This window comes from Danio aesculapii, chromosome 5, assembly GCF_903798145.1.
Source record: "Danio aesculapii chromosome 5, fDanAes4.1, whole genome shotgun sequence".
Classification (NCBI taxonomy): domain Eukaryota; kingdom Metazoa; phylum Chordata; class Actinopteri; order Cypriniformes; family Danionidae; genus Danio; species Danio aesculapii.
Window position 1 is genome coordinate 6,042,836 of NC_079439.1, and position 19,822 is coordinate 6,062,657.

The following is a 19,822-nucleotide window of genomic DNA, read 5'->3' on the forward strand; positions in this document are numbered from 1 at the left end:
AGTGTTGTCCAAGCAGGTCCGTGTGCGCGAGATGAGAAATAGGAGTTTATTTGGGTTTTTTTTTTTAATCAGAAAAAGTCTATATTAAAAAAAAACATTTCTATTCATAAATGTGAGTAATAAAGTTATAAAAATATCATTTTTTATGTTGTCTCCACATTCCCTCCAATATTTTTAGCGGTCTATGAGTTTCTAGTATTCATTCATTCATTCAACCATGGTGAACGCACGGAAACTCTTGCGTTTGCAATCCTTTATTTCACACACTGCTAGAACAGCTTCTCTCCCATGGTGCACGCCAGAACTGAAAATTCTGTGCGACTGCCACAAAGGGGCGAATTCCGACAGTCGTGTCCAAATGTCGTGTGCAGTGGAAAGGCATGCTAGTAAATGAATTAACTAATAAAACCCTATTCACGGTGACAGATGATTCTTTCTCTGCAAATACAAAATTAATTAGCAATTTGTTATATATGTGGAACATTTTCACACCAGTCAAGTCCATGAGCGATTTCTAAAAACTCACCTTTATCCACCACATCCCAGACTTCAACTTTAACTACATCATCTGTTGCTGTGGAGCACAAATAAAAGCATGAAAAACGCTGTCAGATGCTTTTTCTGATGCTTAACACAAGATAATCAGAGACATCTGCTGTTTCTGATAGACCATTATTACTATTTGATAACAAATATCCCTTTAGGAATGTCCACATAACCAGTGGTTCCCTAGTGGTGACTCCAAATTTAGAAAAATGTGTTCTGAAGAGTATGGAAATTGTCTTAAAGTAAATACTACAATGATTGAGAAATACACCTCATTGAATATGTACACAGAGGCACCACTAGGGCCAGACAGAATCTGCGGACGTTTTTTGCTATTTCTAAGGAGAATTTTGGTAAAAATCTTTGGATTTCTGGGGAATTATTTTGGGAGTATCATAACTAAAACTTTAATATGTGAAATAAAAAATAATATCTTTTAACTTTTATTTAATGTTTAAAATGCAAATCCAATTAGATTTACTCTATTTGGTAAACAAAGCAAGTGTCTCATATAATATCTCTACTAAAAGACAGAAAATATTACTGTACAAACTGCATTGTACATAAATCAGATGAAGATTTTTCATATTAGTCAATATTATTACTGTAATTAATAAAAAAAACTGAATTAATAAAGATTTACACACATTTACACAAGTAAACAAACAGAATTAATGATGGGCTAAAAATCTGTGGAATATCTGCAAATTCTGCGCGCACAGATTCCGTATGGGCCTAGACATCACCTATATACTATATAACTGCAGGCTAACTATGTAATAATAATAATAATAATAATAATAATAATAATAATAATAATAATAATAATAATAATAATTCTTTACATTTATATAGTGCTTTTCTGGACACTCAAAGTGCTTTTACACATTGGGGGGAATCTCCTCATCCACCCCCATGTGTGCAGCATCCACCTGGATGATGTGACGGCAGCCATATTACGCAAGACCGCACACCACACACAGAGTGATGAAACCAATTATGATATGGGGATGGTTAGGAGGCCATGATGGACAGAGGCCAGTGGTCAAATTTGGCCAGGATGCCGGAGTTAAACCCCTACTCTGTTTGAAGAACATCCTGAGATTTTTAATGACCACAGAGTATTGTTGTCAGGACAACAGAGCAATATAGAGTCCTCTTCACTATACTGGGGCATTAGGACCCACAGAGATCGCAGGTTGAGCACCCCCTGCTGGCCTTACTAACACCATTTCCGGCAGCAACTTGGCTTTCCCATGTGGTCTACGCGAGTGAAATTGGACAAACTTTGGGGGGGGGGGTCTTGTTTGAAAAAAGTTTGAAAACCATTGATCTATGCCATGTTGTGTTATGTTTGTTTATTTATTTAATTATTTATTTATTTTGATTGAGTTAAATTTGTTGTTAAGTTAATTATATATATTTACCATTACCTTTTCTTTTTAAGACACTTATTTTGTTTCTAAATAAATAGTAACCTGTATTCCTTGAGTTGCGTGTCGAGCAACTCAACCACAACGAGCTTTATAAATCGGGGTATGTAACACCATGACACATGACGTAAGACACATTTGTAGCAGAGGAGTAAGAGTAATATTCTGTACAGTAGTGTGGTCACGATACTGGACTTTCTAACTTGGATACGATACCATGAAAAATATTGATATCCAATACCATTTTCGATACCGCAGGGAACAAATGTGGCAACATTAAAAGTATGCAAATGAAGTAAAAAGGGAATAAAAAGGACTAAATTACTATATAATGCTTATAAGAGGTACGTCACCAGTCCTGAAGCCCAAAAGCAATTAAGTCCAAAATAAATTACTAAAAAGTGCAATTTAATCAGTTTCTGATTAAAACAAGTGTTAAAATCTTATTATTCTTATTATTAATTATTTATCTCCATGCTCGTAATAAGAGAGTGAGCAAAGCCAGTACCAATACTAACCAAAAGCCAGATAGTATCATTTTAAATGTTTTGGCATCGATATTTCAATATTTTTGACAACACTACTGTACAACCTTATACAGTAACACCGAGTCAACAACTACTCTTGTTTGTCATCATCTTCCGTGATAAACAAACTTTGTGTTTAGTGGTTCCCACCAAACTTTCCAAAGTATTTTTCTACTATCACTATTCTGCTACTCCACTACCTGACTTGTCGTTGATCCCAGTTGTGAGAGCAACAAATAATAACTTGACTTCTAGTTGATCATTTGGAAAAGTGGTAGAAGGTAGATTTTTCTGATGAATCATCTGTTGAACTGCATCCAAATCATCACTAATACTGCAGAAGGCCTACTGGAACCCGCATGGACCCAAGATTCTCATAGGAATCAGTCAAGTTTGATGAAGGAAAAATCATGGTTTGGGGTTACATTCAGTATGGGGGCGTGCAAGAGATCTGCAGAGTGGATGGCAACATCAACAGCCTGAGGTATCAAGACATTTGTGCTGCCCATTACATTACAAACCACAGAAGAGGGCAAATTCTTCAGCAGGATAGCGCTCCTTCTCATACTTCAGCCTCCACATCAAAGTTCCTGAAAGCAAAGAAGGTCAAGGTGCTCCAGGATTGGCCAGCCCAGTCACCAGACATGAACATGATTGAGCATGTCTGGGTTAAGATGGAGGCATTGAAGATGAATCCAAAGAATCTTGATGAACTCTGTGAGTCCTGCAAGAAGGCTTTCTTTGCCATTCCAGATGACTTTATTAATCAGTGATTTGAGTCATTGCAGAGATGTATGGATGCAGTCCTCCAAGCTCATGATGGAGTCAGACACAATATTAACTCTTTTTCCACTGCAGCATGACTTTATATTCTATACCGGACATTATTTCTGTTAAGTGACAAGTAGTTTGTCTAAGCTATGTCTTTTAACTTGTTTTAATATGTTTTAACATGTTTTCTTTTATTGTTATGCGTCTTTTACTAGTTTTCTCTTATTGTAAAGCACTTTGTGACTTAATGTCTGGGAAGGGTGCTATATAAATAAACCTTTACTTACTTAATAAATTACATTTTTACAGCACATTACATTACAGTCAGCCACTAATAACAGATGACGCACACACCTGCATCACGAGCCAAGAATGCATGCAAAGTTTTTTTTTATATCCTACACATGAAAGAGAAAAGAGCAGAGAGGAAAACTCAGTCACGAAGAAATTCTCGTTTTAATTGATAAATACATTAAACAAATCACTCCTTGATAGAAAATTAAACTTCTTTCACAAATAGAAAAAAAAAAAATAATAAAATCAAGATTTGGGAGGAAAATAAGGCTGCGAGTAAAGGGAGAGCATTCCTCATTATGATCGCGAGTTCCTCAATGTAAACTAATCTCGTCGTCATCTCTTTTCTACCATTATACATGGAGCAAGGCTATCGTAAATATTTAGTTGGAACCAAGCAGCAACTTCCCACTCTCCTGCAGGAAGTCAATACGGAAGTAAATGAAACTGCAATTCATCGAAATTCCGCTAGTCCTGGCTCCATATGGAGCAAATTTCTATTGAGCCCACTGTTAAAACAGTTTACAGCAGAAAAAAAGGTGTTTAGAGCCTGGTACAAAGAACAATTTTGGTTCATATAGCTAAAATGACCCTACATGACAACTGTGAGGGGGTGATTTTTTTATAACTCATCCGTTTCCTTTATTTTAGGTTATATTAAGTTTGCATAATTAAGGGCGTAGGCACTTGAGTGACAGCTAGGTCTCGCTGGCCGCCGTCACTTCACCTCAGCTGATTCTGGCTGATTAGCCGCTGATCTTGGCATATAAATCATATTTTTGTTTTGTTTTATGTGGCTTTACACAGTCAGTTGCCTTTTGGACTTATTTCCTACAATTATCAGATGATATGGCATGCTGTGTGCACTTAATTGTGCTCACAAACCGTTCACATGGCCTCCATTTCCCAGGTGAGGGAAATTACATGCTTACCATCTCTATAAATGTATTTGTTTTATGCAAGATCATTTATTATTTATAATGTTCTTTAGACCTGTAATGCACTCCAGAATCTGACAGATTGATTAGCTGTAGGCTCTAGAACAGTCATCTGAAGCGTTATCATACAGTGTTATGCTTAGATTTCCGAGACGTCTTTCATTTACTAACACAGACTATATCTGAAGTGTTTGGAAGTAATTCGCACTTTCCTCCTGTTGAAAAACGTCATAAGAACAATGCTTAGTGGCTCAATGTATTACAGCAGTGTTTTTAAAAGACTGAACACATTATTGATATAGTACACAACCAAGCCCATGTGGTCAGAACACAAACGAGTCGCAGGTAATGATGTATTAAGCGTTTCTCCCATAGGAAAGCAAAATTCCAGCATGCGTTTGTAGCTCCGCTCACGCTCCACCTCTTTGCCCTTGTTTGGTATCCCTCGGTTGGTGCGATGACGCATGAATAAAATGGCGACGGTTGGCCACGCTTACTGGTAGCTTCTTTTGGGTTCTTCATAAACCTATGGGTGACGTCACGGATACTACATCCATATCTTTTACAGTAAATGGTTAGAATGTAGTGTTACATTTAGACTAAGTTCAGTGGTGCAACTACTAAATATTTAGTAGTGTGTAAGTTGTAACTTAGTGTCCCTTTAAGTCAGAACTAGGCTACGTTTTAATGCACTGCTGGTGCAACTGGCCCAGAACATTAGAAGAGACTCCAAAACCCGAAATGATTGGGTCAGATTAGGGTGACATCCAAAATATGTACTGTCGGTATGCCTCCAAGAACATGGTTGGGAAACACTCCTCTGAATTATAAAGTACTTAAAGCTGATTGCATCTATGTATTTACTGTAATGCATATTTTGGAATATTAAAATACACTGAATGGAAACACAGAAGAGGATAAAATCTTTAAAAGGCTTAAAAACACATATGTACGCAACTGAGGCATGATAAAAGGTAACAATTTAGCTTAAGTATTAATTTAATTTGGTTTATTACCTGCCTATTATTCATATATTAGCAGTTTATTAGTATTTGTAAAGTACAAATTCTTCTAGATCCCTAATCCAGTATCTAAACCCAAATATTACCTTATTAGTTAAAATTAATCAGAAAATTAGAAGTTCGTTAAGCTAAAAGTCATATATAATTGTTTGTTAAGAGCGAGAATTTTACGTCAAAATAAATTGTGACGGAAATATATTATGTATGGAAATAACTACAATAATTTACCATGTTCAATTATTTCTACTGGTAATTTGTGATATTATTCATTCATATTAAATTCACAACTTGGACACAGGTATATCTGATACTCACTTTTGTAGTTCCAGTGAATGCTGGTGACCTGGATCTCCTGTGTGGGAATGTACTCCTCCAGAAACTTTTTCCCTTGAAGTCGGTGCCAAAGTGCACTTTTCCCAGTGTTCCTGTCCCCACGGATGACTATTTTCACTGAGAGAAGCAAGCAGACAGTAAGCAACATGTTTAAAAACGTACAAACTAAAGACTTATAACTAGGCCCACATGGAATCTGTGAGCGCAGAATTTATTTATTTATTTTGCAGATTTTTAGCCCATCATTACGTCTGTGTATTTACTAGTGTGCATGTATGCACATTTATATATTAACAGCTTTTTAATTCATTTTAGCAATATTATTGACTAATATGAAAATGTTCAAATTATTTATTACGATACAGTTCATAAAGTAATAATTTCTGTCTTTTAGTAGAGATATTATATGAGACCTGCTTTGTTTATCTAATTGGATTTGTGTTGTAAACATTAAATAGAAGTTAAAAAGCTATTATTTTTTTTATTTCATATATTAATTTTTTAGTTACGATACTCCCAAAATCATTCCACATAAATCCACAGATTTATTTTTACAAAATTCTGTGCAGAAATAGCAAAAAAATGTCTGCAGATTCTGTCTGGCCCTACTTATAACCCTTTAAACCATTTAAATGTCGCTTAACTTCGTTGATAAATTTGGTGTGTTGGTTAATTGGCATGTTTTTTTTTTTTTTAGTTTTGCTTTGGTACCGAAATTGGTACCAAGAACAGTGTATTTTTTTTCTGGCATTGTTACCAAATAGTAAAATTTTGGTACCTTGATAACCCTAGTTCACTTAGCATGTTCTTAAATATCTTCAAACATATTATGGTATATTATGTTTTAATTTAGAGAAGTCAAAAACTGAATCATAAATGTTGTACAATTTATTTGTTGGATGTATTGTTCATTCTTAGCTCATGTTCATTCATTCATTCTTCTTTGGCTTAGACTCTATTTTAGAGGTCGCCACAGCGGAATGAACCGCCAACTTAACCAGCATATGTTTTACACAGCGGGTGCCCTTCCAGCTGCAACCCAGTACTGGGAAACACCCATACACTCACATTCTCACACACACACTCATACATTACGGCCAATTTAGCTAATCCATTTCACATGTAATGTATGTCTTTGGACTTGTGTGGAAAACCGGAGCACCCGGAGGAAATGCTAACTGACCCAGCCGAGGCTCGAACCAGTGACCTTCTTGCTGTGAGGCGATTGTGCTACTCACTGCGCCACCCAATTTATATTTATTCATTCATTCATTCATTTTCTTTTCGGCTTGGTCCCTTTATTAATCTGGAGGCGCCACAGCGGAATGAACCACCATTTATATCTATGTAAAATTTATTTAGATAATGCTTACACCGCACTAATAATGCGAGTATGTGATTCGCCAAGGACAGAAAAGACGACAGCTAACCTATTCAAGTATACAGATATCTGTTTTTCATGACTTTTCCAAAACTTTGTGGGTTTTTCTGTTTTTTCAAAACTTTTCCAGGCCTGAAAAATGCCATGTTGAAATTCCATGACTTTTCCAGGATTTCCATGACCGTATGAACCCTGTATATCAACAACTTAAAACATTTTCACCTCTAATTTACTGTAATGCTAATAATAATAAAATAGATAAATAGATTAATAAATAAATTTGCAATATGCATTAAATGCATCAGATTTGTCAGTGGCAACTTGAATCATTTTTAAAACTAAAAATCAACATAAAATAAAAGCAGTAAGAAAAATTTCAAGTATAAAATAGTGCTGGGCAAAGATTAATCATGATTAATCACATCCAAAATTTAGCACGCACACTAACACGGGGAGAACATGCAACATCTACACAAAAATGACAACTGACCCATTGGGGACTTGAACCAGCGACCTTTTTGCTCTGAGGCACCAGTGCAAACTACTGAGCCACTGTCAGAACATGTATTAACTAATACAGGCCTTTTGAAACCTTACAGTGACCACATTAATATGATAACATTATTGCAATATGATAAAACAATAACATTAAACAGTACAAGACTAATTAAACACCACAGTGCTTTGACTGATCTAAGCCAAGATTTAATATCTCACATTCACATTCGATTTGTGTGGGGACAACATGAAGGAATTAAGTTAAAATATATATATTTATTTTTTTACAAATTTAAGTTGATTGAACATAAAATAATTAAGTTGTCCCAAAAAACTCAAGATATGTGTTATTTTAGATAATTTTAAATAAGTAGTTTGAACAAACAAGTTTTGAGTGTTCATTATGTACTATTTGCTTAGTATTTGCACTGAGGTATTGTACTGATACAGCAGTTCTGGCTAAATTTACACACAAAAAAAATGCTCTTTGGCAGCTGAAATGCTTGGTATCGTGGGATATCTGGGTTTCTAAAAAAAGATACCTCTACTAAGGAGAAGCGACTGGAAAAATAGGCCAGTAGGTGGATGATCGTGTATCATTCATGCATTTTTTATCAACATAGGGCTGCGGAAACAGCACGACGAGTATTCAAAGTGAGATCAATGAAGAACCGCCGACTGGCTCAGTGCTACAGCATCGCATGTCAAAACACAAAGTCTACACAACTCCATCACACCAGCTGCATGCAGAGCGAAGAGGATTCGGTTACATGTTGTTGTGCATTTAAGAAACACAGTGGGCTTTTGGTCTTGAAAAATGACAACTGTAAAATATAACTAAGAAAACAAGGTATTTATACAGGTATTTTACTCATCTAATGAATTATTCATTGCTGTGTTTTGAAGTTGAAGGTATTGTATAATGTACTTTAATTAAATGGTAAATGTACAGGTAATATTCTGCCAGGACATTATCAGTTTATTTATTTTTTTAAACAATAGTTTTGAGATAAAATAGCCTCAAATAAGCCTTTTTTACATTTTATATTCAGGGTTCATACACATTTTTACTACTAAAATTCCATGACTTTTCCACGATTTTTCCAAGACTTTCAAGTACATTTTCATGACCTAATGTTTCATAAAATGACTACATATGTGTGGTCAAAAACATTACATGTTAAAAAAATTTACAGCATATCATAAAACACGCAACAATCTATTTAGTTTCAATTTATATTCATTCATTCATTCTTTTTTTGGCTTATTGCTTTTTTTAATCTGGGGTCGCCACAGCGGAATGAACCGCCAACTTATCCAGCAAATTACACAGCGGATGCTCTTCCAGCTGCAGCCCATCACTGGGAAACATCCATACACACTTATTTACACACACTCATACACTTTGAACAATTTTAGCTTACCCAATTCACCTAAAGCGCATGTCTTTGGACTGTGGGAGAAACCGGAGCACCCGGAGGAAACCCACGAGGAGAACATGCAGACTCCACGCAGAAATGTCAACTGACCCAGCCGAGGCTCGGACCAGTGACCTTCTTGCTGTGAGGCGATTGTGCTACTCACTGCGCCACTGTGATGCCCAATTTATATTTATTCATTCATTTTCTTTTCGGCTTGGTCCCTTTATTAATCTGGGGTCGCCACAGCGGAATGAACCACCATTTATATCTATGTAAAATTTATTTAGATAATGCTTACACCGCACTAATAATGCGAGTATGTGATTCGCCAAGGACAGAAAAGACGACAGCTAACCTATTCAAGTGTACAGATATCTGTTTTTCATGACTTTTCCAAAACTTTGTGGCTTTTTCTGATTTTTCCAAACTTTTCCAGGCCTGAAAAATGCCTGTTAAAATTCCATGACTTTTCCAGGATTTCCATGACCGTATGAACCCTGTATATCAACAACTTAAAACATTTTCACCTCTAATTTACTGTAATGCTAATAATAATAAAATAAATAAATAGATTAATAAATAAATTTGCAATATGCATTAAATGCGTCAGATTTGTCAGTGGCAACTTGAATCATCTTTATAACTAAAAATCAACATAAAATATAAGCAGTAAGAAAAATGTCAAGTATAAAATAGTGCTGGGCAAAGATTAATCATGATTAATCACATCCAAAATTTAGTATTGCCATAATACATGTGCGTGTGTGTGTGTTTTATATGTATTATGTATATGTGAAACACATGCAAAACATTTTTGTCATAGATAGATATTTGTTACACAGAGATATTTAAATTAGTGTATCTAAATATAAATAAACATTTCCTCAAATATTTGCATGCATGTATTTATATATACAAAATAAATATACACAGAGGACACGCCTACAGTATATTATTTTCATTAATTTTCCTTCGGCTTAGTCTCTGATTAATCAGAGGTCACCACAGCGGAATGAACCGTCAACTACTCCCGCATACGTTTTACTTTGCGCACACCCTTCCAGCCGTACCCCAGTACTGGAAAACACCTATACACTCATATTCACACACACACTCATACACTACGACCAATTAAGTTCATTCAATTCACCTATAGCGCATGTGGATGGACTGCGGGGGAAACCGGGGCACCCAGAGAAAGCCCACGCCAACACAGGGAGTAGGGGTGGGCGGTACACCGGTGTCATAGTCATCACCGGTGTGACATTGCGCTACGACATGGATTTTCCAATACCGTCAATACCGTAATAAATCAATTATGCGCCTTGAACGGCTGCATTTACATCAATAATAGCTAATTCTAAATAATAAGGCATTCAATTTTCTTCAAACGTTCAGTTGTGGTCTGAATACATGTCTTTATACTACAGGGCTCGAAATTGCAACCATTTTGGTCACATGAGCGCCCGAAATTTAATCTATGCGCCCTCATAATATATTTGGGAGCATTTGTGTGTCTGAATATAATGGTTGTAGTGCAATCTGATTTGATTTTCTCTAAAAACTTGCTGAATCGCGCTACCCTGCTGCTGTATTGGTTCATATTTGCTGTCAGTCACTCAACGCTTCCCGCTGTCAGATAACAGGGAGCTTTTGTTACTGCAGGAAATGCAAACGGCTGAAGAGTGAAAAGTGCACAGGTTTGCAAACCTCACCTAAAGTTATAATAATAATGGCACAGATGACAGCGATCATGACATGAGGTAAATGTTGATCCGCCAGCTGAGATCAATCGAGTGTTTTCGGAGAAGGTGCCCAAATCTCGATGCGTTGCATTCACCGCGTGTTCAGCGCAAATGTCCGCTAAATATAAAATCTAACACTGTACACATCATCGCCAAAGAAACTCACCTTTACTAAATTTGCACTGAAACTACGGCTCATAACAAAGAGCGGAATTGCGCTGTGGTCATCATGAGAATCCTGCTCTGTCTGCTCATAAATTGGTGCGGCTGACTCGCCTGCTTTATTCCACCAACACAGAGAAATGAAGATCAGCTCATAACGAGACTGAGCATTTACAATGACCCAAACCCAAACTTTTAAAGAGTGATAGAAGTGAGACTTTCTTTTGTCCGTTCTTCCTTGAGATGTATATTATTTTGCTATTGAAATTAATACCATGATATTATACCGTCACCGTTCAAAAGATGAAAAATACCGTGATATTAATTTTAGGTCATATCGCCCACCCCTAACAGGGAGAACATGCAAACTCCACACAGAAATGCCAACTGGTCAAGCCAGAGCTCGAACCAGCGACCTTCTTTCTGTGAGGCGACAGTGCTAACCACTGAGGCACATATTATTTTATTGGATGCGATTAATATTTGCACTAGTATAAACACTACAAGCTACTGAAATACTATAGGTTTTCACATTATGAATGCTCTGGTTTATTGTATAATGCATTAAATGTGACAAACATGTTGATGTTATGTATATGAAAATATGTTCAATATGAAAAGTCACAACGTTTATTACAATTACTACTAGTCCTACAAAAAGAATTAAATTTTTTTTTGAACTAAATATTTTACATTATTATTATTTTATAATATTTTAGTCAATAATTTAATTGTAAAAATAATATTTTGCATTTATTTTAAAGAATTTGAGGTGAAACGTCACATATTATCTCCTTCAAATGAAACAAAGCGTCTCAGAAATTTCTATTTGATTTTAAACTGTGAACAAAGAATAATACAACAAATAATGCAGCACATTAGACAAACCATTAAGAAAAAGAAAAGCACCGTATAAGCTAAAATAACCCTGAACTCCTGTTATCAAAACCACAAAATAACTGCATACATTATCAATTCAGAGTGTGCCTCACGCAGGTGAGAGGGCTTGACAAACCACCCGTAGAAAACACATTCTTCCATCTCTCTAACACTTTAACGATATTTAACCAGTTTTGCACATTTGCACCATTTTGTTCCTGCACTCACTCCCTATAATAATAATATATATACAGGGTTTCTGCAGATATCATAATGCTAAATTTAAGACCTTTTTAAGACCATTAAGTATTACATTTAAGACCTATATCACAATATCAAAAAAGCGAGAGAAAATGCAGAAATCACAAAATTTGTGGTAAAATAAAATTGTTAAATTGAGCAGTACTAAAGACAGGTTAGATGCACCATTGAACTACAGAAAAAACAAACAAACAAACATCTTAAGGCTGATTTATAATTTCGCCAGGCACCGCAAAATATTAATAGTTATTTAAATATTAATGACAAGAGAAAATGTGTTGCTCTACAATTATACTTTTTATTATGGCAAGAAAAAAAAAGAAAAAAAAATGTATATATTAAAAATCCTGACGTTTTTTATTTTTTATTTTGCCCACTCAAAAATTCACACATTCTCTGGCTAGTTTCTGTCCTCTACTTATAAGCTAAAAAGGCAATAATAATCCAACAATCCTGTCCATAATCAACAATAAAGCCTAGAAATTGGGCATCAGTATATTGTAAACCGACAGGTTCAAATATTCCTTTCCAGTTGTCAAAGAAATAATTTGTTACTTAATTTTAGTTTGTAGCTGTTTCATTGTTTTACCTTCAAAATTGTACATCAGTGTAAAACCTATGAATGGTGGAAAAAACATATTCTGAAATATTAAAACCACCTGGGACTCCACTTTTGCCAAGGCATTTTTTTTTGTTTGTTTTAACAAACTTATCCCTCAGGTTTTTCCAAACTTTTACAAAAACTTTCCTCCTTTCCCACTGCTGTTGCAATTTCTACCCAAGAATTATTGGTCATCTGGTTCTCCCTATGATCACACATGGACGGATCATAAAGATGTCTGTACAGGCGTACCTGTTTCAGACAAAATCTCTTCAAAGTGATTCATATTCATCTCAAATCAAACGTGGTGAACTGTTCACCTGAAATCTGCTCACTCCGCCAGCTGAAATCATGTCACGCACACTGTAAGCGAAACTCCGCAAACACAGCGTGATACCCCATTCGGCGCGCACACTGAGTTCAATAACAGAAAGCTGATTGGCTATTGCATGTTGGTCTCATTTGTAGTTGTAATACCGCAAATTACATCTGGACTGGTGAAGTAAAGAACTACAACACCACGAAATCAAAGCAACATCAACAAAAAATAATTTAAATGAGCATTAGATGTAGCGTTACATGGACATCGGAAAAATTAGACCTGTGCAAAAATATTTAAGACCTAGAACAGCGAATTTAAGACTTTTAAGGCCTAAAATTTCGATTTTTTAAAAACTTTTAGACTTTTTAAGACCCTGCGGAAACCCTATATATATATATATACACACACACACACACATACATACACACATACATACATATATATATATACACACACACACACATTTTTTTTTTTTACATCTATGAAGTGTGCCTGACACAGGTAAGTGGGCTTGGTAAACCACTTGTAGAAACGCTAACTCTAGCACTTAATCCTCTAAACACAAACAGCTCCCTTCTTGTGTGTATTGCCTCTTCTTGTTGAATCGCTGAATGCCTCAATTGTAGGTCTCTTTGGACAAAAGCTTCTGCTAGATGACTAAATGCAAGCTCAAAACAATGGATGTCTTTAACACAATAGAAAACTGTTAGTGAGTGGCTCTACTCAAAGACAATTGGATTAAACATGACTCTTACTGTTATATTGCACGCCCTTGGCAAAGCGCCTCTGTAGACTCTGGTTCATGGATTGCAGACCTGCAGGAATATTTCTATCCCTGAGCTGCACGGCTTCAGAGCCCACCAGCTTCTTCAGAGCCGTAAACATGTCGACCGAAGCTTCTTCAACAGTCCAAGAATACTAAAGATGGGTTTTGAAGGAAACGCTTGCTGCAGTGTCAAAGACTGAAGACTTCACACATTCTTAACCCAACATATTGACAGCCGGCGTCCAGTCTAAAGGTCAAAAGTGAAGTCCGTCTTCGATATATTGAACTCCAAAAGGTTTCGTTAGGAATCCAGTTAGCAGATGTAGCTTTCTATTTCACAAAATAGGCCATTTTATTTACTTTAGGCCATGATCTGTCCATCCTGGTCGACTGCCATCATCTATGGAAAGCAAAGAAATAACAATGTGGGCACATTAGATACAGCACAAGCATGGGTTAACAGTCCTTAGTTACGATCAATTTCTTTTGCTAAATGGTGAACAAAAAGAGATGTTTACATAGGGAGGAGTTCAAATTGTTTAATAGAGCATAATAAAAAGACAGTGTCCAAAAAAGATACAGAAAGCACTGAAAAAGCAGTCCAGATTCATGCAATAGTCTTAAAATATTATAGTCTTTATATAGTTTATAAAATCTTCTAAAGCCATACAATATTTTTTATTCCAAAAGAGAAAAAGAGGGCTGCACAGTGGCGCAGTGGGTAGCACATTTGCATCACAGCAAGAAGGTCGCTGGTTCGAGCCTCGGCTAGGTCAGTTGGTGTTTCTGTGTGGAGTTTGCATGCTCTGGGATTCCACTGGGTGCTCCGGTTTCCCCCACAGTCCAAAAACATGCACTATAGGTGAATTGAGCAGGCTAAATTGTCCGTAGTGTATGTGTGTGAGTGAGTGTGTATGAATGTTTCCCAGTTATGGGTTGCTGCTGGAAGGGCATCCGCTGCATTAAACATACACTGGATAAGTTGGCAGTGGCGACCCCAGATTAATAAAAGAACTGAGTTGAAAAGAAAATGAATGAATGAGAAATAAAATGATACAGAACAAGTAGTGGTGTAAGACCACAAATCTCACGGTTCGGATAACATTAAGGTTTTTGAGTCATGGATTGGACAATTTTTTGGATCAGTAAAAAATTTGCTTTACATGTATTACAAAAACACTCAGGCAAAAAAACTTTTGGCATTTACAAACATAAAACCTGTCATTTTAAATAAATAAAAAAATATATAAATAAATTAATCAAATAAAATATTAAATACTGTGAAACATGATCTTCGCTACTGTTGTTGATAATGCAAAAAATAGAAACCTAATTTATTTTTGTCTCATTTTCAATTAATGATTTAATAACTCACTTATAAAACTTCATGTTCCATTCAAGCGGCAACCTCCCGCTCTCCCACGGGAAGCCAATATGGAAGTAACTGAAACTGCAATTCATCAAAATTCCGCTAGTCCTGGCTCCATAATAGAGCAAGTTGCAATTGAGCCCACTGTTAGAATGGCCAACTTTACAGCAGAAAAAAAGGTGTTTACAGCCTGGTACAAAGAACGATTTTGGTTCATATAGCTATTATTACCCTCCATGACAACTGTGAGGGGGGTGAATTTTTTTATAACTCCATTTCCTTTATTTTAGGTTATGTTAAGTTTGCATAATTAAGGGCGTGGCCACTTGAGTGACAGCTAGGTCTCGCTGGTCGTCGTCACTTCACCTCAGCTGAATCCGGCAGATTAGCCACTGATCTCGGCATATTCATCACATTTTTGTGTTGTTTTATGTAGCTTTACACAGTCAGCTGCCTTTTGGACTTATTTCTTACAATTATCAGAGGATATGGGATGCTGTGTGCATTTAATTGTGCTCACAGACCATTCACGTGGCCTCGTTTCCCATGTGAGTAAAGTTATATACTTGCATACCATCTCTATAAATGTATTTGTTTTATTTAAGCACTCCAGAATGTGACAGATTGATTAGCTGTAGGCTCGATCAGTCATCTGAAGAGTTGTCATACAGTGTTATGCCTGGATTTCATGAATAGTCTTGCATTTACTAACACAGACTATATTTGAAGTGTTTGGAAGTAATTCGCGTTTTCCTCCTGTAGAAAAACGTCATAAGAAAAATGTTTAGTGGCTCAATGTATTACTACACTGTTTTTAAAAGTCTAAACACTTGATATAGTGTACAGCCAAGCACATGTGGTCAGAACACAAACAAGTCGCAGGTAATAGAGTATCAAGCGTTTCTCCCAAAGTAAAGTCTGTCCGCCAGGTCCAAGCAAAGTGCCAGCAGGCGTCTGTAGCTCCGCTCACTCTACGCCTCTTTGCCCTTGTTTGGTATCCCGCCGTGGGTGCGATGACGGGCGAACAAAATGGCGACGGTTGGCCGCGCCTACTTGTAGTTTCTTTTGCAGTGTTCAGAAACCTATGGGTGACGTCACGGATACTACGTCCATATATTTTACAGTCTATGGTTCCATTACTAGTTTTTTGAAAAATTATTCAGGCACTATTTTTGTATGCTGGGCATCTATTGGTTAAAAAATATAATTGCTACAAATTTCATTTTGAGCGTCAAGTTGCATTAAAAAGTGATTTTAATCTTTACCATAATCATCAGTGTTTATATCTAAACTGAATCTGAATCTCGGTCAAACACAGATTTGAATGTTAATAAACACATGCAAATCACTGTGCGGATCCTGATCTTTTAATGATTGTGCACCTACACTGAATTAGGCATGGGACGATAACTGTTTTCAAGGTATAACAAGGTTTGGAAAAGTCAAGGTTTTAAAACCGCCAAAATATTCAGTAATACCGTTCCTGAGGTATGTGTAAGATTTTTTTTTATTTGGGATATTTTTTTTAGGACAACAGTATCTCCAGCAGAAAAGATTTCCAAAAATGCTGTTTAAATGGTAAAGAAATTTGTGTTCGCTTTGGATAAAAGCGTCCGCTAAATGACTAAATGTAAATGTGTTTGTGAAACACATGAAGACAGCAAAAGTCAATAATTTGTTTGAATTATTTAGCCTGACATGTTTACTGCTCCAAAATATTTTAAATGTTTCCCAAAACAAAATATATTGTGTGATCAAAGGGGAAAAGTTTTTGTACATATTATACATAAGAACATATTTCAGAGCAGTAATCACTATACCGTGATATCGTGAAACCGTGATATTTTTATTCAAGGTTATCATACCATCAGAATCTTTTACCGGCCCATGCCTACACTGAATGCATTATACAGGCTAAACAAGAAGTGACAGAAAACACCTTTAATAAAAAAACATTTTGGTGCCACCACAACTTTTGCTCTCATTATATTTTACAAGAAAGCCAAAATGCTTTCACACACGATTTGAATAATTCAGGAGGTGATCTCTCAGCGATTGTTACAAATTTAGGATTAATGTACAAGTGGGAAAAAAGTTAATCTGTGGGTCACGTGCATATCGAACTGTGGATTGTGATCTGAATAGATCATAATCGTGATCTGTAACACCCCTAAAAATGAGTGATGACAGAATTAATTTTACCTCAATCCATAAGAACAGAATAATGATTGAGGTAAAGTTGGTTTTATATTCGCACATTCGGACTTTCCTCGTAATAATAACATTTCATAAAAGTATTATTTGCAAACTCTAAATAGCGAAATCATATTAGCAGCCAAACACTATCAAAGTACAACATTGTGCATAGTCAAATAAACAGTGTTAATGTTGCTTTCAAGTCAAACTTGCATGCTAATTCTGATCGAATATTCAAAGTAACATGGTAAACAATATAGAGACTTCTAAATGAACGAATGTGCGAGTATAAAACCAACTTTACCTCTATAAGTTGGCTTGCACACATTCAGACTTTCTCTTTAAAAATATAATTTCAGAAAAATATTCTTTGCAAGATCCAAACAGGGAAATCATATTAGCAGGCAATGACTATCAAAGTACGACAGTGTTCAGAGTCAATTAAATAGTGCTAATGTTGTTTTGAAGTCATACTTACATGCTAATTCACACCGAATATTCAAAGTAGCGTGGTAAACAATATAGAGACCGTCAAAATGAACAAATGTGCAAATATAACACCAACTTTACCTCAATCACATATACAACGACTCATAAAACATTCAATTATATACAATACTAGAATTAATAAACCCAAAGGAGCACTCATTAATAATAATATAACGTTAACCATACAAAAACTGCCAGCTCTCACCTGACGGTTAACAAAAACCAGTGTAAATAAATAAATATTTAGAAAAGCTGTGAGTTTTACCATTATAACAGAGTAGTGTAGCAGTAAAATGATCTCCAGTCAGCACAGAGACACACTCACTGAAAAACTACACTTTGTAAGGTGTTAAAAATCGCGGCAGGTCCGACAGGGGAGTGTGAATTCTGTCTCCGCGAAGGCGTTCATTGATTCCCGTGTTTATTCAGTGAGGTGAATTATTTGCGCTGGTTTGTTTGAGGCCAGCTAATGTTAAAGCGACGTGTCAATTACAACACAAACACACGGGAGCGATTCATAAACCGTTGATATCTAAACAGCTCGTTACCTGGTTGACGGTGCTCGTCTGTGGTGGTTCAGTCACATTCTGCGGTTTCTGGTCGCTTGTTTTCTGCGGTGAAGGAAAACATTTCCTTAGCATCTTCCCTCTCTCATCCCTCAGAGTCTGTCAGCTGTGGAATGCCGAGAGGACGAGAGCGCGCGCGCGTCGGGTGCGCGCTTGTGCTGCAGCGCCTCCAGCGGTAGGATGATGAACTGCAGAACGGAACAGCATCCCGCCTCTAGTGGCAGGATGGATCACGTAGACTGGCAGAGTACAGTAAACTGATATTTTATTCAGTTCAATCTTATTTGTATAGCTTTTTTTTACAGTAATTATTGTTCCAATGTAGCTTTATAAAAACGTGCGTTATTACATTACAGTCCAAATCATAATATGGGGGACCCTTTTTACAAGACTGTTATGACACTTTTAATTAGGGCCGGCCCTGTACATTTGGGGGCCCTAAGCAGAATAATTTTGGGGCCCTAAGTAGTGGAGTATTACCATTGCAAACAGGCCCACAATGACTTTATTTCTTAAATACAATCAATGAAACAGAAAAGTAAAGCCTGATTTCTTCTACTTAATAACCATCTGAATGGTTTGGACATTGTAAAACAGCACTGTTTCTGTTAACTACCAGCTTCAAAAATGAAGGATTAAACTATCTTTAATCAAGGCACCAACCTACATTGCATCCTTCTAGAGTGTTTAAAACATATTTGATTAATTTATCAAACAGATTGAGGATCCTATAAAAGATTCTAGGTTGAGTTTTTTTTTTTTAAACCCAACCGTCATTAGGGGATGAGCAAATCGTACTAAATCTTACGAATTAGATCGTACGAATTCATACGAATTAGCCACTAAATCAAAAAGTTACGAATTGCAGTGAGATTGTGTTGAAAGTTTCAGCTCAAAATACCTTACACGTAATGTTTTATAACTCTTTGAAAACATTCTTTTCAGGCTTTGATCCAAATTGTGCATGACTGTTGCTTTGAATTTCAATGAGCAATCTGCAACAGATTTAAAACAAGACTAATGTTATATCTGTGAAAAATGATAATATAAACAGAAGTGTCTCAGAATGCGTCAGTCTATGGAAACTATTGGAAACACTCCACATTTATAACCCTCTTAGTTGCTGACATTATCTATTTGGCAGGTGCAAAAACTCTAATGGCGGATGGCTGCTTCTCACTCAGGGCTGTTTATGCTGATGAGGGAGAGATGGTCACTAATGGGTGGGGCTTTCCTCCTCTGATGACACGTACAAAAGAAGAATGTCAATCAAAGTGTTTCTGCAGACTGTTTTCATCAAGT

At 36.2% G+C, this 19,822-nt stretch overlaps 1 protein-coding gene across 2 annotated transcripts in view; it reads right to left on the reverse strand.

Annotated features, from left to right (window-relative positions):
• rabl6a (RAB, member RAS oncogene family-like 6a) overlaps positions 1–18,627 on the reverse strand; it is a 64,170-nt gene extending 45,543 nt beyond the window's left edge. For both annotated transcript variants that reach the window (XM_056457280.1, XM_056457279.1), the window contains exons 1-4: positions 18,503–18,627; positions 13,890–14,300; positions 5,847–5,981; positions 527–574 (exon numbers count right to left, since the gene is read on the reverse strand). In XM_056457280.1, the coding sequence (XP_056313255.1) occupies positions 527–574; positions 5,847–5,981; positions 13,890–14,019 (313 nt within the window). In that variant the 5' untranslated portion in view covers positions 14,020–14,300; positions 18,503–18,627. The remainder of the gene's footprint in view (positions 1–526; positions 575–5,846; positions 5,982–13,889; positions 14,301–18,502) is intronic.
• Between the last annotated feature and the right edge of the window lie 1,195 nt (positions 18,628–19,822).